General features: G+C 49.3%; 1 protein-coding gene and 1 pseudogene across 1 annotated transcript; both read left to right on the top strand.

Moving 5' to 3' along the window:
• The first annotated feature begins 256 nt into the window (after positions 1–256).
• Positions 257–4638, top strand: LOC133339850 (coiled-coil domain-containing protein 96-like). Its single transcript, XM_061547982.1, has 2 exons — positions 257–415; positions 2334–4638. Exons 1-2 carry the CDS (start codon positions 320–322, stop codon positions 2679–2681), a joined length of 444 nt encoding a protein of 147 aa, XP_061403966.1. The 5' UTR covers positions 257–319; the 3' UTR covers positions 2682–4638.
• Positions 4639–6092: 1454 nt separating this feature from the next.
• On the top strand, positions 6093–26388 carry LOC133339851 (cell death-inducing p53-target protein 1-like; annotated as a pseudogene).
• Positions 26389–27338: the final 950 nt, after the last annotated feature.

The raw sequence follows: 27338 nt of genomic DNA, 5'->3' as shown, positions 1-27338 counted from the left end.
TCGCAGCAGATTTTGGCTAACCATCGATCAAAGACAGTCACTGCATCGCGCACTTTCAGATGCACTTTTGCGGCTATCTGGAACACTCTTCCTTCCAACATTAAGAAGCCACTGGAGCTATGGACTTTTAAATCCTCCACATTGAAAGCTCATTTATTTAGAACTGCTTTTTGTGTTTAGTTTGTTGTCCTTCCCCCATACCTCAGATTAGCATGGTTGTCTACGTACAGTGCGAAAGAAGTTCAACATACACACACGTGCTAATTGTTGTCCACAGGAGCTGCTGAAGCTCAGGAGGAAGATCACGTGCACCGTGCACATGCTCACGCATGTCAAGGAGAAGCTGCAGTTCGTGCAGGTCGAGAACGAGGAGCAGAGGGCAGCTCTCGCCTCTGTCGAGGTCCACGTGGCGCAGGTGCGCGGGGTGAAGAAACGGCGCTGTGCCGGCCATTGTGAACCGGGCCTGTATCGCAGCGACCAGCCATTGCGATTTGATGGGGTCTCTCCCTTTACTTTTTTGTTTTGCTGCTTTCTCCTGTAACGCAGTAGTTGCATTCTGGAAGAACACCGCATTATGGAAAAATCGCGTTATAATAAAGAATATACACTATAGGGTGAAGCACAGTCCACAATAACACGTGAGATGCGTATTCAGGATGAGCAAAGACTGAGGCACGTGGGTAGCATCTACAAGCATCCAGCAGCATCCCGAATTGTGTGATGCTTATTCTTACTCGCGCGACGTAGTTCTGGTCACTTAATCGCGTTATATCCAATTCGCACATGCTTTACAAAAAATGTGTTCCCTAATACATTCATCGCGTTATATCCAATTCGCTTAATGAAAACACACGTTATAGGAGAACAGACTGTATTCCAATTGTGCCGTCGGCATCTTGGTGTCATGAAGTGCAGGAATCTTCGTTTGTTGCAAACTCTCACGTTGAGCCATGTGACCGTCACCTTGAGTCGGGGAACGACCCCGGAAGATGACATTGTGTGACTACTAACAGAAGGTTCTTCAATAGCCTCTCGTATCCAGGCTAGGCTCACACCTACCCCTCTGTTTTCCCATCCGCTTGCAATGAAACGCAAACTTGATAAGTGTGGGTGGGAGCATACGAATCAAACCCACGGTCTCAGTGGTGCCTGCTCATTATCTCTGACGTGGCCATTGTGAACCCTCTAAGCGAGAGAGAGAAAGGCACCCAGCCACGTTTTAGCACATTACCGCTCCGATTAGCACGGTTGGCTACGTACGGTGCGAAAGAAGTTCAACATACATGTTGCTTGAACCCAGACACTGAATCATTCTAGCTGAATGTCTCCAAAACAGTGCTTATCAACCTCATGAGAGAGAAACGCACACCATGCTTCATGGCTTAATATTTTAATCCGAATGGTGCGAGCTCAGTGTCACCAATATTATAATTATGAGCCCACTGAGACTTTCCATCACTTCTTATTCTATTTTAGGTATGGTTTAAGTTGGTAACAGAAAACCAGTGAAGTAAAACAAATCCATTGCTGTATTGTACTTCCATGCTTCCACGTATATACTCACGCCTTCAGAAAACCCGCATTGACCAGCGTGGTGAAGTATGGTCAAATGATCCCGACGAAGTGGAGAGGCTGTCATCCAGCAGTGGATTGGCGGAAGGGTTGTACATGGAAGTAGCCGCAGTTGAATTGTGAATCTGCTTCACCTGCACGGTCCAGGCGGTGGTGCTGTTTCCCAGAAATGGCTGCAGCCTGGCACCAACTCCACTATTAGTTGTCTGTCCATCTGTTTAGTTGTGTGCCTCTATTTGTGTTTATTGGTCTACTTGTCCACTGCCTTCCTACGAGTCTTTTTCTCTGTTCTCTGGCTGTTTGTGTCTATATTCACCTTTTCTTTTTCCTCTCCAGCTGTCTTTCTTTCTCTACAGATGTTCTTTAATTTTCTTTTGTGTCTGTTTGCATGTCTTCATCCTCGACTGTCATTGTACATCAATATATGTTTTTATTTGGTTTTGTATTTTTTTTGTCCTGTGTGTTCATCAACCCCCCATGTGTTTGTCGACATCTCTGTGTGTTTAGCTGTCTATCTTCATTTCTTTAAGTCCATGTGCCCATGATCCATTTGTTTGCATTAAACATCTCCGTCCATCCACAACACGAGCTCTAGAACCCTACATCTCATCCCACAACAACCATCTCTTTCCCCTCACCCATTTTCCCTCCCTCATCTCTGTCACCCATCAATCCATCAATCCCCTCTCTCCCTTCTCTCCCAACTCTCCTCTCACTTCCTCTACCCCACCGCCCCCCCCCCCCCCTACCTTGGCCACCAGAGACGAGACACCCTCACGAGAACCAAGCAGGCCCGGGACGCCCTGCGCACTGACAACACCCGCCTGCGCCGCCGTGCGGGGCTGCTGGGGAGCCCCCAGCTGCTGCGTGACCTCGAGGTGGCAGTGGACGGCGCCGAGCGGCTGCGCGGGCGCCTGCAGGAGCTGCGCGCGCGACACGCCGGGCTGGCACTGGCCGCGCGGGGCGTGCGCGCCAAGGTCGAGCAGGCCCGGGCCGTAGCGGCCACCGGTGACGGCGCCCGTAGAGGAGGAAGGACTGTTGAGCGCGTACGGCGCCGGCGCTCTTGCGTGAAGCCCACTGGGGCTCGGTGGCAGCCAGCAGGTGTTTAGCGAAGGTGCTGCCTGCGTTCGTTGAGATGGTAGTTCACTCCATCGGATGGATTGCGATACAGAGACAGTGATAGGGATTTCCGTGTTTAATATAGTTGTGTGAGTTTGACCAAGTGCTGTTTTTTGATTACGATTGATAGGATGGATACAAAATTATTTCCGAAAAATATAACCTACTCACGAGGAAGGTTATATATTAATGTCCGTGATATATATTTTGAACAAACACATTTACAGTAACAACAACACTACTTTTATATACCTTTCGGGAAGAAGACCTCAGAAAGTGTGTGAAAGAATAAACAGGAGAAAGCTGCTGCAGGTGACGAAGTTTGTCCAATCGCAGATTTATTCACAAAGCTACTGGGAAAAAAAAACACAGTGTGTACAGTGGGTTTGCAAAGAGAAAATTCAGTTTCTCAAATGGGAAGTTATGCAACGTGAATACAAACAGGGCTATTTTGAGTTCAATCAGCTATTCTCTCTCCATAATGGCAACCCAGTGACGTTCCCTGAGAGCAGGTTGGGGGGGGTCGCTTTTGTTGATAAGACATCCGTTGTGTGGGCCGTCACAAAGCCTGCAAGGGATGTTTTCACATGTTGTGTGTTGTCGTGGGGGCCGTACATCAGGGACTTGCACTAAAGGCACCAGGGGCTGTCAGTGGCCCGCAGGTCCTTCAATGAAAAACACTAACTTCGAGCCCATGAGCCAAAGGGGTTGGTTATCATCACCTGGGATTGCAAAGGTTACATGTATCTACCATTTGCAGAAAGCTTAGTGTATGTATAACATCCTGTCTTGTTTTATATACGCACTTATTTTTATTGTTTTATTGCAATGCTTGCGGACTTTTGCCCCCTCCTGCGCAATTAACGCCCACGTCGCAGTGGCGTTTCAACATCACCTGACAATGTCGATTCACCTTGAGTGTCGCATTTATGAGTGTTGCTCTCTGAAGTAATACCAAATAATATAAATGCACATGGTCATGGTTAGTTTTAGGGCTAGTGTTTGAATTTACGGGTGGGTTAGTATAAGGTCTAGTGAATAAGGGGGAAGATACCCCTGTAAGAGCTGACCTTGGAGGTCAACCGTCAACTGAATTTCATCTTGAAGACACTGGGCCGCACTTAACTGTGTTAGAACTACACCTGGGAGGTGCGGCTTTCCTCAATTATTGGGGAATTAAGTAGTCGCCTAACTTTGGCTGTGGCGAAGTACAAGCAATTACTCGCATGCCCAATCATTGCCCGATTAAATTATTTTGCAGGAGGTACAAATGGAATCATCAATATGGTGACCACAAATGCCATCGAAGGGCTTTTCCAAACTCTACCTGCAGTCATGAAATTCGTCCTATGCTTTTAAAATACCACGTGAAAGAAAATGTTAAACTTTTCAAAAACTGCGAGATCTAGCAGAGGGAAGGAATTGACAGCTAGCTGTAGTGGCATCAACGGATATTGCTGGTGGTGGTGACGTCTCATTTTGAGTTAACTTGAGTGGCTTAGGAAACCGAAATCCTGCGTCTCCTTCATTACTTAATAGCTCCCCTATGAGCTTGGTGGATATTCCACGTTCCTTTAGTAGGTGCCAGGCTCTCCATATAATGACCTCATTTAAAAGGTCATAGGATGCAAAGTGTAGCTTTGTAGAAACAAAATATCTGCTACTTGTAGGAGGTAAACATGGCCCTGGATGAAAATCTGAGCCCAGTATTCCCCCAAGGTCTCAAGTCTGTTGTCAACCTCGAGTAAATATTTTGCAATGAAGGAATCTGAGCTCTTGACGTTAAGTAACCCCTGCTGATTGACTGTGTTGGCCATGTCTTGGTGAGTGGCCCTTATTTCTTGAGTGCCCTCTCATCGTATTTCCAGTCGCCGTGTCAGGGCACGATAACAAGTTTTCAGCAAAGTAGGTTACCCGTCTGTCCATCACGTATCGGATTTTCAACGTTGTCTCCCCTGTGAAGGGTTTTTTTCCATGCGCCATGGTTTCTCTCTGTGCAAGAACAAATATATACCAATAAGGGGATTGAATAAATACCCCGAGCAGGGCCCTCCTAAAAATAGTGTTGAGACTCAGCAAGTCCTTGCTAAATAAAGAACTGGCACTGTATTATAGTGTCAACTCGGGTGGTGGTGGTGGTGCTGCTGTGGTCAGAGCATTGAGCTCACAAGTGAATGGTCGCAAGTTCAATTGCTGGTAAGAGAGTCACTTAGTGCACCATCATAATCCGCAAAGCACAAGCAAACTAAGCAAACGCTCGAGGCCTCTGGCAGTTAAAGGGGCCCTTGATTAGAAAAAGAATAGTGGTGAATCACATATCCGCTGGAATTTAGATCCTAATAAAATCTAATTTAAATCGAACAGCCAATTAATATTGCATCCATAAATGATTGTAGGTATATCTCCCTGTTTGTCTCTCTGTGTCTTTACCCATATCCATGTCTATATTTGCATTCTTTATGGCTGCATTTTTGTGTGTTCATGTGTCTGCATCTGAGTGTATCTCCTTACATATATTTGACTGTCCCTTCGTGTCTCTGTATATTTGCATCTCTCTGTGCATTATTATCTGTGTGTGTGTCTGTCTTTGTATCAATGTCTCTAGCTCCGTGTTGATGCGTGTGTGTGGATCGCTCTATGTCTCTGTGGATTTCAGCGCTACTCTATTCATGTCTCCCAAGCAGCGTGCCTGTTTGTCCGTGTATCTCATCGTGTCTCTCTCCGCGCATCTCCATCTCCTCGTGTCTCCAGCCACCGTCTCTCAAAGATCTCCCCACTTTGTGTTGGGAGACATGGTGGTGGGGGGTGGGTGGAGGGGTGGGGGAGTTCACCACCCCCCCCCCCTGAACCAGCTCCCCAGCCCCGCCCCTCGGTGACGTCACCTCGGCGCGTGGCCCTCGGGAGGAGTGGCGTGCGGAGGCCGGAGACATCAACACCTCATCATCGGCAAGGCGACCGCGAGCGACAATATAACAATTATCACCAAATAATCCACCGATATTATTTTCACGCATACAACCAGCAGCATCTCGGCAGTAAGGTCACGAACGCAATTTGCACCGTCATCGATAACGCCATCAATATTGTCGGTGGTTACCATCGATACAGAAAGCATCGCCGATATCGTCAATTCCGTTGTAAGATACAGTAGCAACGGGTATCAGCAGCGCCTTGGATAACATTGACATCACATCACGTTGCCGACAACGGCTACTCGCTAACATCGACTATCATCGCGACACGTGAGTAATATTAATAACAGTGATCGGTGTCAGGCACCGTTTAAAGACGACAATCGTCACCAACCACAACATCAACAACACCACCATCATCACAACACACACCACATCATCATCGTCCGTATCCGGGACGTGTGGCTGCGTGAACATTGCGCTGTGGGGGTGACGACGACGACGACGAGGAGGAGGAGGAGGGGGAGGATTTGATCGCCGAGGAGTGGACGAGGTAAGAGGAGGAGGTGAAGGAGTGAGGGGTGAGAGACATTTGGTGGTGAGGGGAGAAGATGATGTGGTGAGGGGGGGAGAGAGTGGGGTTCAGTTACACGCGATGACGATGATGATGATGTTCACCGCGAGTGGGGGTTTGTGTGTTACGCGGCACGGTGGCGATGTCATCATCACCATCGTCACCCACACCACCAGCATCGTCACCACCCATCATCGTCACCACCATCATCGTCACCATCATCATCGTCACCGCCACCATCACCGCCACCATCATCACCACCACCAACACCACCACCACCATCAGCACCATCATCACCACCACCATCATCACCACCAACACCACCATCATCACCACCAACACCACCATCATCGTCACCATCATCGTCACCAGCATCATCATCGCCAGCATCATCATCGCCACCATCATCATCACCACCATCACCATCATCACCACCAACCCATCATCATCACACCACCAGCATCATCATCATCACCACCATCACCACCAACACCATCATCACCACCAACACCATCATCACCACTAACACCATCATCATCATCACCACCAACACCATCATCACCACCACCAGCTCATCACCAGCACCACCAGCATCACCACCACCGCCGTCGCCACCGTCATCAATGTCGTAGTCACGGGTCGAGGTAACGGAGCCACCAGGCCTCGCTCCGGTTCGGCGGCCTTGCCCCTTCACAGCACAGCCTTGCCCTGTACTGCGTTAAACACAGTAATGCCCTTCACTGCATAGACAGCCTTGCCCTGTACTGCGTTAAACACAGTAATGCCCTTCACTGCATAGACACAGCCTTGCCCTGTACTGCGTTAAACACAGTAATGCCCTTCACTGCAAAGACAGCCTTGCCCTGTACTGCGTTAAAACACAGTAATGCCCTTCACTGCAAAGACAGCCTTGCCCTGTACTGCGTTAAAACACAGTAATGCCCTTCACTGCATAGACACAGCCTTGCCCTGTACTGCGTTAAAACACAGTAATGCCCTTCACTGCATAGACAGCCTTGCCCTGTACTGCGTTAAAACACAGTAATGCCCTTCACTGCATAGACACAGCCTTGCCCTGTACTGCGTTAAAACACAGTAATGCCCTTCACTGCATAGACACAGCCTTGCCCTGTACTGCGTTAAAACACAGTAATGCCCTTCACTGCATAGACAGCCTTGCCCTGTACTGCGTTAAAACACAGTAATGCCCTTCACTGCATAGACAGCCTTGCCCTGTACTGCGTTAAAACACAGTAATGCCCTTCACTGCAAAGACAGCCTTGCCCTGTACTGCGTTAAAACACAGTAATGCCCTTCACTGCATAGACACAGCCTTGCCCTGTACTGCGTTAAAACACAGTAATGCCCTTCACTGCATAGACAGCCTTGCCCTGTACTGCGTTAAAACACAGTAATGCCATTCACTGCATAGACACAGCCTTGCCCTGTACTGCGTTAAAACACAGTAATGCCCTTCACTGCATAGACAGCCTTGCCCTGTACTGCGTTAAAACACAGTAATGCCCTTCACTGCATAGACACAGCCTTGCCCTGTACTGCGTTAAAACACAGTAATGCCCTTCACTGCATAGACAGTCTTGCCCTGTACTGCGTTAAAACACAGTAATGCCCTTCACTGCATAGACAGCCTTGCCCTGTACTGCGTTAAAACACAGTAATGCCCTTCACTGCATAGACACAGCCTTGCCCTGTACTGCGTTAAAACACAGTAATGCCCTTCACTGCATAGACAGCCTTGCCCTATACTGCGTTAAAACACAGTAATGCCCTTCACTGCATAGACACAGCCTTGCCCTGTACTGCGTTAAAACACAGTAATGCCCTTCACTGCATAGACAGCCTTGCCCTGTACTGCGTTAAAACACAGTAATGCCCTTCACTGCATAGACAGCCTTGCCCTGTACTGCGTTAAAACAGTAATGCCCTTCACTGCATAGACACAGCCTTGCCCTGTACTGCGTTAAAACACAGTAATGCCCTTCACTGCATAGACAGCCTTGCCCTTCACTGCGTTAAAACACAGTAATGCCCTTCACTGCATAGACAGCCTTGCCCTATACTGCGTTAAAACACAGTAATGCCCTTCACTGCATAGACAGCCTTGCCCTGTACTGCGTTAAAACACAGTAATGCCCTTCACTGCATAGACAGCCTTGCCCTATACTGCGTTAAAACACAGTAATGCCCTTCACTGCATAGACAGCCTTGCCCTTCACTGCGTTAAAAACAGTAATGCCCTTCACTGCATATACACAGCCTTGCCCTATACTGCGTTAAAACACAGTAATGGCCTTCACTGCATAGACAGTCTTGCCCTATACTGCGTTAAAACACAGTAATGCCCTTCACTGCATAGACACAGCCTTGCCCTATACTGCGTTAAAACACAGTAATGCCCTTCACTGCATAGACACAGCCTTGCCCTATACTGCGTTAAAACACAGTAATGCCCTTCACTGCATAGACAGCCTTGCCCTGTACTGCGTTAAAACACAGTAATGCCCTTCACTGCATAGACAGCCTTGCCCTTCACTGCGTTAAAACACAGTAATGCCCTTCACTGCATATACACAGCCTTGCCCTATACTGCGTTAAAACACAGTAATGGCCTTCACTGCATAGACAGTCTTGCCCTATACTGCGTTAAACCACAGTAATGCCCTTCACTGCATAGACACAGCCTTGCCCTATACTGCGTTAAAACACAGTAATGCCCTTCACTGCATAGACACAGCCTTGCCCTATACTGCGTTAAAACACAGTAATGCCCTTCACTGCATAGACAGCCTTGCCCTGTACTGCGTTAAAACACAGTAATGCCCTTCACTGCATAGACAAGCCTTGCCCTGTACTGCGTTAAAACACAGTAATGCCCTTCACTGCATAGACAGCCTTGCCCTGTACTGCGTTAAAACACAGTAATGCCCTTCACTGCATAGATACAGCCTTGCCCTGTACTGCGTTAAAACACAGTAATGCCCTTCACTGCATAGACAGCCTTGCCCTGTACTGCGTTAAAACACAGTAATGCCCTTCACTGCATAGACACAGCCTTGCCCTGTACTGCGTTAAAACACAGTAATGCCCTTCACTGCATAGACAGCCTTGCCCTGTACTGCGTTAAAACACAGTAATGCCCTTCACTGCATAGACAGCCTTGCCCTGTACTGCGTTAAAACACAGTAATGCCCTTCACTGCATAGACAGCCTTGCCCTGTACTGCGTTAAAACACAGTAATGCCCTTCACTGCAAAGACAGCCTTGCCCTGTACTGCGTTAAAACACAGTAATGCCCTTCACTGCATAGACACAGCCTTGCCCTGTACTGCGTTAAACACAGTAATGCCCTTCACTGCATAGACAGCCTTGCCCTGTACTGCGTTAAAACACAGTAATGCCATTCACTGCATAGACACAGCCTTGCCCTGTACTGCGTTAAAACACAGTAATGCCCTTCACTGCATAGACAGCCTTGCCCTGTACTGCGTTAAAACACAGTAATGCCCTTCACTGCATAGACACAGCCTTGCCCTGTACTGCGTTAAAACACAGTAATGCCCTTCACTGCATAGACAGTCTTGCCCTGTACTGCGTTAAAACACAGTAATGCCCTTCACTGCATAGACAGCCTTGCCTGTACTGCGTTAAAACACAGTAATGCCCTTCACTGCATAGACACAGCCTTGCCCTGTACTGCGTTAAAACACAGTAATGCCCTTCACTGCATAGACAGCCTTGCCCTATACTGCGTTAAAACACAGTAATGCCCTTCACTGCATAGACACAGCCTTGCCCTGTACTGCGTTAAAACACAGTAATGCCCTTCACTGCATAGACACCTTGCCCTGTACTGCGTTAAAACACAGTAATGCCCTTCACTGCATAGACAGCCTTGCCCTGTACTGCGTTAAAACAGTAATGCCCTTCACTGCATAGACACAGCCTTGCCCTGTACTGCGTTAAAACACAGTAATGCCCTTCACTGCATAGACAGCCTTGCCCTTCACTGCGTTAAAACACAGTAATGCCCTTCACTGCATAGACAGCCTTGCCCTATACTGCGTTAAAACACAGTAATGCCCTTCACTGCATAGACAGCCTTGCCCTGTACTGCGTTAAAACACAGTAATGCCCTTCACTGCATAGACAGCCTTGCCCTATACTGCGTTAAAACACAGTAATGCCCTTCACTGCATAGACAGCCTTGCCCTTCACTGCGTTAAAACAGTAATGCCCTTCACTGCATATACACAGCCTTGCCCTATACTGCGTTAAAACACAGTAATGGGCCTTCACTGCATAGACAGTCTTGCCCTATACTGCGTTAAAACACAGTAGCCCTTCACTGCATAGGACACAGCCTTGCCCTATACTGCGTTAAACACAGTAATGCCTTCACTGCATAGACACAGCCTTGCTCTATACTGCGTTAAAACACAGTAATGCCTTCACTGCATAGACAGCCTTGCCCTGTACTGCGTTAAAACACAGTAATGCCCTCACTGCATAGACACAGCTTGCCCTATACTGCGTTAAAACACAGTAATGCCCTTCACTGAATAGACACAGCCTTGCCCTCTACTGCGTTAAAACACAGTAATGCCTTCACATGCATAGACACAGCCTTGCCCTATTACTGCGTTAAAACACCGTAATGCCTTCACTGCATAGACACAGCCTTGCCCTTCACTGCGTTAAAACACAGTAATGCCCTTCACGGCATATACACAGCCTTGCCTATACTGCGTTAAAACACAGTAATGCCCTTCACTGCATAGACACAGCCTTGCCCTGTACTGCGTTAAAACACAGTAATGCCCTTCACTGCATAGACAGCCTTGCCCTGTACTGCGTTAAAACACAGTAATGCCCTTCACTGCATAGACACAGCCTTGCCCTATACTGCGTTAAACACAGTAATGCCCTTCACTGCATAGACAGCCTTGCCCTTCACTGCGTTAAAACACAGTAATGCCCTTCACTGCATATACACAGCCTTGCCCTATACTGCGTTAAAACACAGTAATGCCCTTCACTGCATAGACACAGCCTTGCCCTGTACTGCGTTAAAACACAGTAATGCCCTTCACTGCATAGACAGCCTTGCCCTGTACTGCGTTAAAACACAGTAATGCCCTTCACTGCATAGACACAGCCTTGCCCTGTACTGCGTTAAAACACAGTAATGCCCTTCACTGCATAGACACAGCCTTGCCCTGTACTGCGTTAAAACACAGTAATGCCCTTCACTTGCATAGACAGCCTTGCCCTGTACTGCGTTAAAACACAGTAATGCCCTTCACTGCATAGACACAGCCTTGCCCTGTACTGCGTTAAAACACAGTAATGCCCTCACGCATAGACACAGCCTTGCCTGTACTGCGTTAAAAACAGTAATGCCCTTCACTGCATATACACAGCCTTGCCCTGTACTGCGTTAAAACACAGTAATGCCCTTCACTGATATACACAGCATTGCCCTGTACTGCGTTAAAACACAGTAATGCCCTTCACTGCATATACACAGCTTGCCCTGTACTGCGGTTAAAACACAGTAATGCCCTTCACTCACATATACACAGCCTGCCCTGTACTGCGTTAAAACACAGTAATGCCCTTCACTGCATAGACAGCCTTGCCCTATACTGCGTTAAAACACAGTAATGCCCTTCACTGCATAGACAGGCCTTGCCCTGTACTGCGTTAAAACCAGTAATGCCCTTCACTGCATAGACACAGCCTTGCCCTGTACTGCGTTAAAACACAGTAATGCCCTTCACTGCATAGACAGCCTTGCCCTGTACTGCGTTAAAACACAGTAATGCCCTTCACTGCATAGACACAGCCTTGCCCTGTACTGCGTTAAAACACAGTAATGCCCTTCACTGCATAGACACAGCCTTGCCCTGTACTGCGTTAAAACACAGTAATGCCCTTCACTGCAAAGACAGCCTTGCCCTGTACACATTGACACAGTAATGCCCTTCACTAGCATGACACAGCCTTGCCCTGTACTACACTGACACAGTAATGCCCTTCACTGCATATACACAGCCTTGCCCTGTACTGCGTTAAAACACAGTAATGCCCTTCACTGCATATACAGCCTTGCCCTGTACTGCGTTAAAACACAGTAATGCCCTTCACTGCAAAGACAGCCTTGCCCTGTACAACATTGACACAGTAATGCCCTTCACTGCATATACACAGCCTTGCCCTGTATTGCGTTAAAACACAGTAATGCCCTTCACTGCATAGACAGCCTTGCCCTGTACAACATTGACACAGTAATGCCCTTCACTGCATATACACAGCCTTGCCCTGTACTACATTGACACAATAATGACCTTCACTGCATATACACAGCCTTGCCCTGTACAACATTGACACAGTAATGCCCTTCACTGCATATACACAGCCTTGGCCTGTACTACATTGACACAATAATGCCCTTCACTGCATAGACACAGCCTTGCCCTGTACAACATTGACACAGTATGCCCTTCACTGCATATACACAGCCTTGCCCTGTACTGTGTTAACAACACAGTATGCCCTTCACTGCATAGACAGCCTTGCCCTGTACAACATTGACACTAATGCCCTTCACTGATTGGACACAGCCTTGCCCTGTACTACATTGACACAGTAATGCTCTTCACTGCATATAGTCTTGCTTTTTGCTGCACATCCTTGCCCAGTACGCATAGACACAATAATGCCCTGTGCTGCATTTACACAATAATGCCCTTCAATGCATGGACACAGCCTTGCCATGGACTGAATAGACATAGTAATGCCCTCCACTGCATAGACACAGTAAAGTCATTCACTGTATATACACTGTAAAGCCCTTTACTGCATAGACAGTCTTGTCTGTAATGCAGCCTTGCCCTGTTTCTGCATTGACAAAGCATTGCCCTCTACTGTAGCATTACCCAATACTGCATTAATACAGCCTTGCCCTTCACTGCATAGAGTGATATTTACTGCATGGACTTACCCTCGACTGCACGCACCTCCATGCCTTTTAAATCATGGCCATGCCCTTCACTGAATATGCCTGCCCCTTTCACTGTGTAAACCTTCCCTTCATTGCATCACCCTCGTGCTTTACTGCCTTTATCTACCGTGTTGATACGGAAATGCGCCCCCCCCCCCCCCCCCCCACTGAACGGGGCTCGTGTGCATTAGGGCTCATCAGTGAGATATGCCCAGGTACAGACTGCCAGTGCGAGAGCACGGGGCAGCCAGCGTTCTGTCACGCCACGGGATGAAGAATCCTCGTCTGAACTCTCGCCGCCTCCGTGCAGTAACAAAGACTTCTTTGCGTTGGAGAACGGCTCGCGGAAGATGATGTCGCAGAGCTACCTCTGAGGCACGCAACAGAGGGCGGCGCTCTGCGTATGAGAGTCAACGTTCACCACAAAGCGGGTTCAACTGATGTGCAGTATATATATAATTCTTAGAGGTGACATTTAGGAGATGCAGAACTAATTGAATGTGGTGGCGTATTTGTGGTGCTGTCATTGGATGACCACCGACCGGGCTGAGACAACTGGATTCGAAGCCAGGGTCTCTCTGAGCGTCGCCGGTCTCAGAGCCGCCGTGAGCCATCCGGTCACTTCCTGACAGCGGATTGTTTTTGTAACAGCCCAGAAGGCATTTGAAAAATTTGTAATGAAATGTATCCATAATCGAATTTTTATGAAAAAAATATAATGGTAACCAGTTTTGTCCCGTCTCACCAAAAGGGACTCTTCGATAAGCTATCGGCCGTGTGTGTAAGTGGCATTCACATTAACCTTTCCTTATGTCAACGCGGTATATCGTCTCTCCACGATCCAAAAAATGAGCACCTATTCTGTGAGAAGTTAACGCTAGTTTTTTTTTTTACTATGAAGGTAACACCTGCCACATGAATGTGGAATTGGAGACTGGTTTCCTTACATGGACCACCAGGGCTTGCCGGGCGTCATCGGTGTGTGGCTGCAAGTTGTGGCTAGTGGGGAGCGGTAGTGTAGCGGTTAGCGCGCTGCGCTACAAACCCGGCGACCTGAGTTCGATTCCCGCTCATGGCCAACGCCAGTGACAATTATCTGAATGGGTCCTAGGTCTCCCCTAGGTCGACTCGGCCTCAAATGAGTAACTGATGATGGATGCTTCTGTTGCGCCCGAAACGTGATTTATTTTATTTGATACCTACGTGACTTTACCGAAAGAACCAAAGAGTATGGTGCAGTGTGTAAACATCGCCACTAGCGAGACAAAGGCGGTCAGGCATGGTGTTGGACACCCACCTCCTCGTGTGTCATTCGGGCCTTCATAGGTGCTCGCTTTCAGCACTTGCCCCAACAGTCTGTTACAGGCTATACGGGGGATATTGTCCTTTGGTGTGACCAGGAGATGTCGAAGTGTCACCTCCTCTTGTGTTGTTAGCTCCCACGCGAAGCTTAAACGCTCATCAGGCGAATTGGCCAGACCATCCCAATGTAGCAAGACCCCCCCCCACACCACCAGCTTAAAAAAGAGACTTGTGCATTCTAATGATGCTGTAAAATTACTGGAAATCAGTTCATACTTCGAACTTGAAAAATCCAAATGCCAGAAGTATTAAAATGCTCATCTTGTGACTCGGTGAGGCATTCCTGGGTAAATAATTGGCATACTTATCAGAAGGTAAATAATTGGCACACGAGAGAATGTGGAACTTCTGGAAGCTGGCTTGATGCCACGACGGGGGCCCCATTGACATCTCTTTGGAGGAACTGCCAAAACACATCCATCATCGCACCCCCGCATCGTCTCGGCAGTAGTCGCCCGCTTGACGATGGCAATTGGAGACGTGGTCACGTTCTCGCCCGAAAAAAAAATATAAATCTGACGAAAGGGGACGTTTCCAGATCGCCGTTGAACAAATTGACACCCTCGTGGTACTTAAAAAAAAAATGACGTTCGCTTTTTTTACGGGGGCGCGACGTCTCTTTGATTTCGCACCTTGCGGATGTTCACGTGCTCGGGTGCGCCACCCAGATTTGCCAGTGTTAGCAAGCCTGACCCTTGCACACCCCCCACCAACCACCCCTCTCTTCCCTGAAGCCACTGTGTGCCGCACCGGTTTTGCTGATGACGGGCCAACGCTGCCGTTGGGGACCCCTAATGTACTCGAACAACGGTTTTGCAGGCGAGGAAATTTGGGCTGCCCTCATTGCGCAGCCGCTCGTAAAACGGCTTGTCGTTCGACGTTTCAGGCTGCATCATTACCCAGCCCCCCCCCCCCCTTTCAATCACCATTACCGCCCATCGGCATCGATCGGTGAAATATTTATTGTTAGTCAATCGCGGAATTGAACGGTGGTCAAACAGTGTCGGGACAAAAATATCACCACCGTGGCGTCGGTTATAAATCTGTGCCAAACACAGTGTCGGGAAAAATATGATCGTGTTTACGGAGGGATTTGGAAGATTGGGCTGCGCCAACTGATAAGACACACCCCTGGAGCCATCATGCGACTCCGGGTATGCGGAGCAGAATGCTCCATGCCCAAGTTTCCCAGTTGCTAGTGATATGCTCAGGTGCAATGGCCTGCGGGAGCGGATACAACAGAGCTACCTCTCATGATCCCTTCAAGTGAACCCTGAGGTGTACACACACAGTAGATGGCAGCACTTTCCCACCCACTGTTGAATGTTCATGGCGTGGCAGTCAAACCGATGTTTTCATTCTCAGAAGCTGGATTTTGGCCAAACGAAGCACGGTCCCCAATTTAGTTGCGGTGAGTTTTAGTTGTGTGCAGTAATCACTGTCCGCATCGCACGCATACTCCCAGCATTTGCACTGTTCACCTCAGGAGCTGCCTTCATTCAACCGATGAGTGAAAACGAGTTCGTTTGAAAAATTCCCCTTTACGAAACAAGCCGTGCAGTTTGGGGGGGCGGGGGGGGCGGCAGGCGCAAAGCTGAACGTTGATGGGGGCGATGACGTGGCGCTGAGCGTCGAGCTCAGTGGGCCTTATCTGGTGAAATAAAAAATATATTATATAATGTTCAGGATCTAAATTTCGAGGTCTGCTAGCAACGACAAGAAGACTTCAGGCGAGAGTTTGTGTAATTTTTACTATTACTCCTCTGTGGATGGATTGTAGACTACATTGGTTGACTATATGGTCCATAGTTTGGGTGGCATGATTATGATCATACTGTGGCTTGTCTTTATGAGTCTCGATTGATACCTGTGTCTCTGTGGGTCTCTATCTATTTTCATGGGTCTCTAATTTTCTCTGAGCCTCTTCCTATACCTGTGTGTCTGTATGTGTTTACTATATGGTTCATAGTTTGTGTTGCCATCGCCACAATCACACGGTGGCGTGTCTTAAATGTTTCTCTATGAGTATCTATGTCTCTATGGGTATCCTATGCATTGTCGTGGGTGTATAATGTATCTCTATGAGTCTCTGCGTATCTCTGTGTATCTATATGGTACATATAGGGCTACATTTGGTTGATAGCTTCACCAGTGTCTTCGAGGAATGTCCAAAGCCAGCAGGTGCGATGTTTTGGGGATCGATTGAGGTATTTATTCTGCACGTCCACGTTATTCCACTGTTCACCAGCATTCTTCCGGATCTGGGTGAGATTCTAAAATGGAGATTCTGTATCGAAACTGGTCTGTAGCTGAGAGATGGCTAGGCAAGAACGAGCGCGTTAGGCAAGCCGGGCCTTAGTCCGTGACTCAATATCGCCGCGACTACTTTGTCAACATTTAAGCAAGCAGGTGCGGGATGAGGAGATGGCATGGCGTGTAATCCAGGCGGGATTGTAATATGTCCGATCGCAGCTGTGCGTATGCAGCATGCAGCGGGCATGGACCGTGCCGCTACGAATCTCTGAGCGGATCGCCGCTTGAGAGTCGAGGATTCACAACCTTACCGTAAGCAGAAACCGATGTGAACAACTGCTCGCAACTCGTTGCAGAGACGTCCATGTGTGAAGCGGTTCAGTTGCGTGCAATCAAGTCGCGTAGCCAAATCGCTGAAGTGTGGACCCAGCTGTAGGGAGTTGACGACGCCGCTGCTGCTTCTGCTGCGTGTTTCTGCGCTGTGAGCGAGCAGACCCCAAGAGGAGACCATGGCGTCGGAGCCGCCCCCACCGTACCAGGAGCCCTACCCCGTGGGCCCCTCGGTGCCCACCGCCCCGTCGGCAACCCCCGCCCCCAAGGGGCCTCCAGGAATGACTGGGCCATTGCTCGGTGACACCAAGTCGATGCCACAGCCCGGACAAGGTCGGCATCGCCAGGGTCTCCAGTGTCTCCAGATCTCTCCCATCTGTGCCTGCGTCTCACGTTTGTCTGTCCCAGTGTGTCTTTGTGTCTCCAGCTTGTCCCCTGTGTCTCTGTGTCTGCCTCACGGCGTCCTTGCATCATTTGTGTGTCTCTGTGCATTGTACGTAAGGGTGATTGCAATGTTTCGGTTGGACTTCCCGACAGGAAATGACAACGGAAGTCTTAAATTATTACGGCGATAGTCATGATGAACGGTTTAAAGGTGTGATTGAGTGGGGCTGGTATGTTTATACCTATGTATGTTGAACTTCTTTACATCATACCTAGTCAACTGTGCAAATCGGAGGTACAGGGGAAGGACAACAAACTACACCAATAGCATATGGACAGCGAAAGACAGAGCCATTTGTTTAGCCTTGTAATCCACAGTGGCCTACAAGCCAATTGCTGTTAGCGGCGCCTCGCATGGTTCGTGGTGTGGCCAGCACCCTAGTTGGCCGTGTTGGTTCCCTAGTCCTGATGGTTACACACGGCACCCACCAGACACTCATGTGTGGCTGAGTTGCCCTCGGCGAGACCTCCAGGACCAGTGGCCGCGAATCGAACTGAGGTCGCCGGGTTCGTAGCGTGATGTGCGGATCCACCGCACCGCCGCTCTCCCCTAATCGGAGGTGCGGGATAAGGACTGTAAACTCCACACAAAAAGCAGTTCTCAAGAAATGGGTTTGTCAATCGAGATGATTTAAAAGTGCATCGCTCCAGTGGCTTCCTAATATCCGAAGGAAGAGGTTTCCAGACGGCCGCAGAAGCGCACACAAAAGTGCGCGATGCGGTAACCCTCTTTGTTCGATGGCCAGCCAAAGCCGCTGTGAGGATGACCCAAGTTCGCATGATGGTTTCTGCTTCTTGACAAGATCAGCAAGGTGGTGGGAGAGCGGCTGTAGTAGCAACCACCGTGATGATTGGAGAGGCGAGGAGGAGAACGCGACTCGATGGTGGGAGATTGGCCCTCAGTAAATCCGCGAGCACCCCCGTCTCTATCAACAGTGGACTCTGTCCCGAGGCGAGTGCACCCATGCAGCTGTTAATTATTCATCTTTAAAAAAAATATTTTTGAAGAAGTGGTCTAGAATGGAGAGATACTTTGGGGGCAAAGTAGCTCTCCAATTCAGTCTAACACGTAGGCTGTCGCGAACAGTATTATCCAAAATAAATGGGGTTTTTTGGGTTAGATCCATTGCCGAGGTGGCGCTGTACGGCTCTACGGCGGTGTTTTTCTGGTCTCGCCCGATTCCGTCCAGTATCTTTTGCATTCGGCGGACGACGTTTCGCTCTGCCTGCCGTGGGAGCTTTTTTTTCCGGGAACCGAATTCTCCCTCGGCGTCATTCTCTTCAGGAGCTTAGTTTCGGTCACCCGAGCACCCGCTGGGTTCGGTTTCCTGAAGGAGCTCGCGGCACGCGCAGCGGATCGCCGGCACACACGGCGCGTCGTATCAACAAGGCTCGATTATTACAACTCGCTACTCTACGGGAAGTTTGGCAAAACCTACCAAGTTGCGGCTTGTAAAAAACTCTTGGCACGTGTCGTGACGGGTACTGCAAAGTGCCGACCATGTCCATGCAGTGCTCGCCTAGCTGCGTTGGCTTCCGGTTGCCGAACGATACGTTTATAAGGTCGCACTCATTACACGTGAAGTGCTTGCCACAATTTCGATTTTAAGCTTTCGTGACCTGCAGGGATTCATCTTCTTGGTTCTTTCGGTAAAGTCACGTAGAAGGGAAGTAATACAATAATAAAAATAAAACATAATAAAACAATTCTCACGCCGTTTCGGCCACAACGCAAGCAGCCGTCCTCAGGTGAAAACCAGGTCTGTCGAGGCGACAGCGTCTGAATGAAACAGCACACGTGCTTGGAGCATATATATAAGCTGAGTTGGAAGGGGGGAAAAGGGCGCCTTGACAGAAGAATATGCATATCAAGAGGAATTTAGCATATTTATGGGAAATGCAGATATGTGATTAGTACTACTTATGACCGTGCATTATGCAGGATTAGCAGCATCAAAGGGAAGGGATATGGGAAATGCAGGTATGTGATTAGTACTACTTATGCCCGTGCATTATGCAGATTAGCAGCATCAAAGGGAGGGGATATGGGAAATGCAGGTATGTGAAATTACTACTTATGCCCGGCATTATGCAGGATTAGCAGCATCAAAGATAGGGGATAGGGGTAGCATTAATAAAGGGAAGGAGTGTTAATAGTATGTAGCTGCAGTAACTAAACCACCACGTAAACAACTAAAGTATAAACTGCATAGTATCATCAGTATACTAAATATACTCTACAATAAGCTGAGTTACAGTAAGTAATACATTACAATTCTACATCGTAAAAAATATCTAATATGCTTCCATCTAAACTTTATTCTCTTACATCACACGAGTCTACACCGTACTATATACTGCCATAGACAAACCCAACATTAATTATATACTGTATTGCTATAAACCACCTTATACATTGTAATATTACACTATGTATTATTCTACCCACCCTAATGTATATAACACTGCTGAAGAAGATGCTTGCCACAAATGAACCACAAGAGCTTGCTGATTTCGTCAAGGAGTGTAAACCATCATCACGCTAACTCCAGTTATCCTCGCAACAGCTTTTAGCTAACCATCAAACAAAGACGGTCACCACATCGAACGCTTTCAGATGCACTTCTCTGGCCGTCGGCTGTACTCTGCCTTCCGATATCAGGAAGCCACTGGAGCGATGCACTTTTAAATCTAGATTGAAAGCTAATTTCTTTAGCATTTCTTTTTGTGTTTAGGTCATTGCCCTTTCCCCGCACCTCCAATTTAGTGCGGTTGCCTACATACGGTGCGAAAGAAGTTCAACATACACACGTACGTACGAATGGCACGTCGCGGCCTAAACCCAAACGCGCATCGCTTATTGGGTGACGCATTTCGACGCGAGAGCAAAAGGACGAGTATCGCCCCCTTCATCAACACTTCTTGACAACAACGGCGACAATAACAACAACCACAAAAGGTTCGTCAAAATGCAACTGCGCCTGATTCATTATTTGTTTCTTTCGTTTGATCTCGTGGGTGCAAGTATCGGTTACTTTTTTTTTAAACTACCACCACACACCCGACAGAGCCAATCAAACAAGTGGTCACGTGGCAGAGGTCGCCAAACGGTTTTGATTCCTTACCCGTACCCCGGCCGCACCAGGGTCGCCAACGGGTACCCGTACCCGGCCGTACCCGTACCCGGCCGTACCCGTACCCCGGCCGTACACCGTACCCTACTCGTACCCGGCCGGGTACGGGTAGGGTACGGGTATCGGGTACCTGATTGCGACCTCTGGGATGAAGCCATGTTGCAGGCGCGGGTGGGTTGATTCTAGGAACTTGAATTGTGAGAAGAGACAAGACGTTGGGAAATGAGTGACAAACGGTGACTCACCAGTGACTCACGGCCTACCCGTACTCGGCCGCACCAGGGTCGCAAACGGGTACCCGTACCGGCCGGGTAGCCGGGTATCGGGTAGGGTACGGGTATCGGGTACCCGGTTGCGACCTCTGTCACGTGGGAGGCAAATGTGCCACCTTTTATCATTTATTTAACGAATGCTTTTACACAATTAGAGCACCAGATATATACCAGAGAGTTAGTGGATGTCAGCCCACGTAACCACACAGCAATGCAACAGCCTACTCCTCAAGCACGTGCAGGGCAACCGATCCGCCTGGCGCGCTCTGACGCACCCTGACGCACTTCACGTGCCACCTGATTTGGTTTGTTGATTTCGTCGAACATTTCGGTGGAGGTCGCGTTCAGCCTCACTGGGCGTTGGCAACAGCTGCGCGCTCGCTGGGAGTCAACTAATCACGAATCACAAGATGCTCGTTCAATGAAAAGAAATCGGCTAAACATACCAATCAATGCCCACCTGAATAAATAAAAAAGCATCTTCTCGATGAAGCTTTTCTGAATGAGCAAGTTGACATTAATATACTAATTATAAAGAATTTTTATTATAATTATGCAAGCATTTTACCGCATCATAGAGGATGTCCAACGGGGAGATGGAGCGATGAAACCGGTTGGTGCCCCAAGCTATCGTCGATGTAACCTCGTACGAGGGATTTTCAGCATTGTTACATCGCACGGTTTTGTGAGGGGGTGGTGGCGGCAATGGCGTCTTGGGAGGGAGGCCTGGATCCAGCAGTAGATTGACCATGGCTGCTTATGATGATGGTGGATGATGATGGATATGTTTGTTGAACTTCTTTCGCACCGTACAAAGCCAACCGTGCTATTCGGTATTATGATCGTGCAATTGTTTACCAACAACATAGTTGTCGTCGATAAGCCGTTATTGCCCCGAGCAGGCCTCCATGAATGGCACAGTCCGCATCAAACGCAGTAACCATGATAAGTATCATTATTTAGCAAATGTTTACAAAGATATTGGGGAAGTAGATGATCTAAAAGCGGGGATATGTTCTGGTCTCAGCTGCGCGATGTGCAGAGCAGATAATGGCCGCTGTTATTACTGCTGTCGCGGTCGCTGGTGACAGCGGGGCGCCCGTTCGTAGCGTCCAGGCGTGGTCGTGGCAGAGGGGCGCGGGGATGTGCAAGGGGCTGGGATCTGCGGTCTAGTTGTGGTCAGGCGCGCGAACACGGGCCGTGACCAATTAAAAGCGTGCGCGACGCGCGATAGTGAAGAGGACGTGGATCTGGGTGCGTGTCCGTGCGTGCGTGGGGAAGTGGGCGCGTGTCCGTGCGTGCGTGCGTGGGGAAGTGGGCGCGCGCACAGAGCGCGAGCGTGGCTCGAGGGGTTGCGCAGCGAGTCGGCACACTGCCCGAGGAAACTCGATCTGCCGCTGACGGCCAACTTCGCCGGCGAATATCTGAACCGGTCTTGGGCCTCCCCTAGCTCGATTAAGCCTTAAAAATTTGTACCAGCGTGTAAACATCGGCACCGGGGAGACAAAGGCGGCCGGGGCGCGGTGTTGGTCCACCCATCCTCTCGTGTGCCATGCCGGCCTTCATAGGTGCTGCTTGCGAACGGCACTCGCCCTAACAGTCTGTTACAGGCTATGCGGGGCGATCTTTGTCTTTACATGCGTGTGTGTGCGTGTTCACGTGTGTCGCTGCAGATGGACAGTTCCCCGTGCAGACTCAGCCCAGCTGGTTCCCAGCCCTCCCCCCGTACTCTGCCACCCCACCCACCATGGGCCCCCCCAGCAGGGGTACCCAACGTCCCCCGGCGAGTATGGACCAGGTACGCCTTCCGGGCCACGGGAATGTGGAATGGGCACCGCCGTTGGTGATGAGAGCCGCGCGTCGCGCGTTCGTTCAGGGCGTGGAGGTGCCTTACTTCATGGCGAACGCTGTTATTCTCTGTGTAATCCTGTGCGTGTTGTGTAGCTATTGTAATTGTAATCGTAGAATGCGATTGAAATCGCATAATGCGGTTGTAATTGTATGTTGTAATTGTATCATGTAATTGTATATTGTAATTGTGATCATGTATAATAGTATTGTAATCGTACAATGCAATTGGAATTGTATACAGGTGGTGGCCCCCCGTTTTTATGATACAATGCGATCCCGAAAATCCCCCCCCCGTCGTTGGAAAGCGGTACCCCTATTTTCCCCCGTAGACGGTGGAGAGGGGAGAAACAACGCTTGCCGATGTGTTTTTCCTTTCATCGGCCGTACGTAACAGGGCTCAACGGGAAAACATCCACCAAAGCAAAGCGCTCGAGAATAACGAAACCGCCACGCGCCAAGTCACGTCGGAAGGCAGACCCCCCCCCCCCCGCTCCCGCTCACAGCGCCGTTCGTGTCGGGAGACGCGTCGCACGTCGAGTTTGGGCGCCGTTAAGATCGACCCGTTGGTGCGTGTTGTGTAGGCGTCGCGGAAGTGCAGATCGTTTGTGAAAATCGGACCACCGTCGTAAAACCGGAGGCAGTCCGCCGATGCGATTTCGTCGAATCGTGACGCTCCGTTTGTGCGCGGCGTGGCTCAACGACCGTGCAAGCGCTCAACCCCAGGCCTTGGCATCAGAACCTTGACTAAAATCATCAGAATCCTTATTGAGGCTGGAGGCGGAGGAATCTGATGAGCTACGAAGCGCTTTTTCACAGACGTCCAATCAGGGGCGGGCGGTGCGGGCAGGTCGTCAAGTTGCACCAAACAAACGAATACAACGGCCGTTGTGAGCGCACGATAGGGGAAACGTCGTAAGCAAGTGGATGATACGTAAATAAGTGAATGTAAATAAAGTATAGGAGTACAACAATCGGACACGGGTGCCATCCCCTGGTGCCTCTACGAACAAAGCCGACTCAATAAGGCAACCTTTGTTTGGCTACTGTACCCTCCTTGTTGAATTTTTTTTCAACCGAGTACCACCTTGCCTTACCCAACACGGTTCTGAGAAATAAATGCGTGAATAATGACCATCGATAGTTTAACCAATTGTCAATTTTGTGAGGCATTCTAATTCGCTAGTATACTGCAAGCAAATAACATCAATTCAACGGGACGCTTTGCATACGTGGCGTAGTTTGTTCGTGCTCGTTTACGATCAATGAGTTTAGAAAGGTATTTGATATCGTTCTCAGTTACCATATGGATAAATATTCTCGTAGTTATTATGCATGCGTGATTATTCACCAGTGACTCTCATGTATGATATCACTTCACACATTTATAGATCCCCTCATGTACCCCCTGGGACGTTGCCACGTACCCCCAAGGGTCTGCGTATCCCCGATTAGAATTGATATACGGCAGCAGGCACCATTTAATTAGATATGTGTGCGTGTGAGTTTGACTGCAGTGTTATGGTCAATGTTTACGGTATATTTTACATTGATTTTTGCGTAACTGTCATTACTGTCTTGATTTGAAGCTTTCGTGACTGCAGGAATCCATACTCTTTGGTTCTTTTGGTAAAGTCATGTAGGTAGATTAATAAAATAACATTATTTTAATTTTATTTTTCTACGTACTTTATTTTATTATATTTTTCTACCTACGTGACTTTACCGAGTGAACCAAAGAGTATGTCATTACTGTGTTTGCTATATGTGTGTGCTGCAGTGGCGAGATGTTAACTGCCTCGCCAGGTAGGCAGAAGGTCGTGGATTCGGTCCCGACCCTGACGCCTGCTGTATATGTGGAGTTTGCGTGTCTCTCTCCCCGTGGTCGCGTGGATTTTTCTCCGGTTCCTCCGGTTTTTTACGTCCACATTTTGGAACATGCGCTTAGAGTAATCGGCTGTTGTAATTTTTCCACATGGATAAGCCACTACGTTGAGCAAAAATTTGTGGCCAGGTCGCTTCTGATAAAAAAGAGCGATGGGGCCGTCCATAAATGACGTCATGCACCTGGGGGGGGGGGGGCTCAGACATTTGTGACGGTGTGTGACGAGGGGGGGGGGGTGAGAAATGTGACGTCACATCAACATGCGCAACTTTAAATAAATATAGACAACACGTTCTACTTAATTAAATAGACTTTTAATAAATGTTTTCTCCTCCAACATCAGAGTGCAGCAGCACATTAAATACGCACTACAATGACAATAGTTTAAAGCAATTTGAAGCATGTTTTATTTGGGGGGGGGGGCAGAGCTTTGTGACGTCATATTTGAGCTCCGTTGGCTTTAATTGGTTAAAAAAAAATGGAGAACGGTGCGCTGGTTCAATTTTCTGCTCATGGCCAACACCAATAACGATTATTTGAATCGCCCTTTGGCCTCCCCTAGGTCAACTTGGCCTCAAGTGAGTACCTTGTGCGGTGTGCAAACATCACCACTGGGGAGACAAAGGCGGCCGGGCGTGGTTCTGGCCACCCACTCCCTCGTGTGCCGTGCTGACCTTCATAGGTGCTCGCTAACAGCAGTTGCCCCAAAAGTATGTTCAGGCAAAATGAGGGATCTTTGTCTTTGTGTTTGACTACATGCTGATGTTTCATTGTATCAGTGTGTTCTGTACAGTACATGTTACATTATTAATTAGTTTGCGTAAGTGTCATTACATGTTTGCTTTGTGTGTGTTATAGTGATTGCGTAGTGGTAATGTAGTGGTTATTGCTTTGCGCTATGAACCCAGCGACCGAGTTCGATTCCCGCTCACGGCTAACACCGGTGACGATGATCTGAACCGGTCCTGGGCCTCTCCTAGGTCGACTCGGCCTCAAATGAGTACCTGGTGCGGTGTGTAAACATCGCCACTCGGGAGACAAACACGGCCGGGCGTGGTGCTGGTTACCCACCGCCTCGTGTGCCGTGCCGGCCTTCATAGGCGCTCGCTTACTGCACTTGGCCCAACAGTCTGTTACAAGCTACGGGGGGGGGGGGGTCTTTACCTTTGTGTGTATGTTGTGTTTGTACACCGCGTCATTACGTGTTTGGCGTCTCGTCACCTGACACTCTGGACACCCTTGCCAAAACGAGATGTTCCATCTGAAAGGGATGGTGCAGGCGAATGCATTTTCATCTTATGTATATCAATCACCAACAACAACAACAACCACCACAACAATGGTAAATCAACAGCGTCCCCCTCTCCGCCCCGCCTCCCCCTCCGTTCTCCGACCAGCCTTCTACCCGCCGCAGCCCGTGGGCCCCTACCCTGCGTACGGCCAGCCCTTGGCGGCAGGGGGGCCCGGCGGTCCCGCGGGCCCCACGATGGTCGTGCCGTCGGCGGCGGGCCAGGCGCTGACGCTGCTGCACAGCGAGGTGCCCCAGCCGTACCCCATGCGCATGGTGTGCCCGCACTGCCAGCTGCTGGTCACGACGCAGACCTCTCACGTCTCGGGCACAATGAGCGTGCTCATGTGCGTCCTCTGCTGCATCGTCGGGTGAGTGCGGGGGGGCCCCCCCCTCCCTACCGCTTCTCAGTCCGTGAGGGGGGGGGGGGTAGCTGGTGGGGGGGCAAGTTGGGTAGGGGGGGGGATAGTGGGCAGTGCCACCTGGGGTGGAAATTCAACCGAGTGTCTGCCATGGGGCAGTGTCCACCATGGGCAGTGTCTGCCATGGGGAGTGTCTACCATGATAAGTGTCCACTAGGGGCAGTGTCCACCATGGGCATTGTCCACCATGGGCAGTGTCCACCATGGGCAGTGTCCACCATGAACAGCGTCCACCACAGACATTGTCCACCATGGGCAGTGTCTACCATGGGCTGTGTCTACCATGACCAGTGTTCACCACAGGCAGTGTTCACCACAGGCAGTGTCCACCATGAACAGCGTCCACCGTGGGGAGTGTCCACCATGGGCAGTGTCCACCGTGGGTAGAAAGCTTATTCTCATATTCCGTAGATATTTCACATCAAGTTTTTTTTCTCTCGCCCCCTCGAACGCTCGCACGCTCACTCGGATGAAATTCAACAGCGTGCATCCTATGGAGAGAATTTCCCCCCTCCCATGGGAATGTGGAATTTCCCACTGTGGAAACAGAGATGAGCGCCGCAACCAACGCCCCCTTTCGTTTGAACCCGGGAGACGCTTCTCAATGATCTCAAAACTTTTTTTTTCCCTTCCCAAAAAACGACCGCGCGTCGCCGACCCACTTCAAACGGCAGCGCTCGCACACGCCCCAATTCTCTGGCCACCTTCGCCTTTACCGCCGCTACTTGGCGAGATTAATCCGGGCAGCTGTAGGAAGAGGGCGTCCGGGGGAAACGAACGCACCAAAAAAAAGGTCCGGAAACGGACGAGCGGCGGTTTGGGGAAAACAAGGATTCAAGAATAGGTCACAACGACATAATCTTTAGGCCTATTTAAAAGCGGCGCGTTTTTTTTCCTTT

This window comes from Lethenteron reissneri, unplaced genomic scaffold (genome assembly GCF_015708825.2).
Source record: "Lethenteron reissneri isolate LAM-NWPU_2019-01 unplaced genomic scaffold, ASM1570882v1 scaffold_442, whole genome shotgun sequence".
NCBI lineage: Eukaryota > Metazoa > Chordata > Hyperoartia > Petromyzontiformes > Petromyzontidae > Lethenteron > Lethenteron reissneri.
This window is presented reverse-complemented; position numbering and strand designations above follow the sequence as displayed.

What these genes read in the sequence shown, in the direction of transcription:
- LOC133339850 (XM_061547982.1), top strand. Translation starts at nt 320, where the DNA reads ATGCTCACGCATGTCAAGGAGAAGCTGCAGTTCGTGCAGGTCGAGAAC. An exon ending in TCGAGGTCCACGTGGCGCAG is followed by an intron (nt 416 to 2,333) that starts GTGCGCGGGGTG and finishes CTTGGCCACCAG; the next exon opens with AGACGAGACACCCTCACGAG.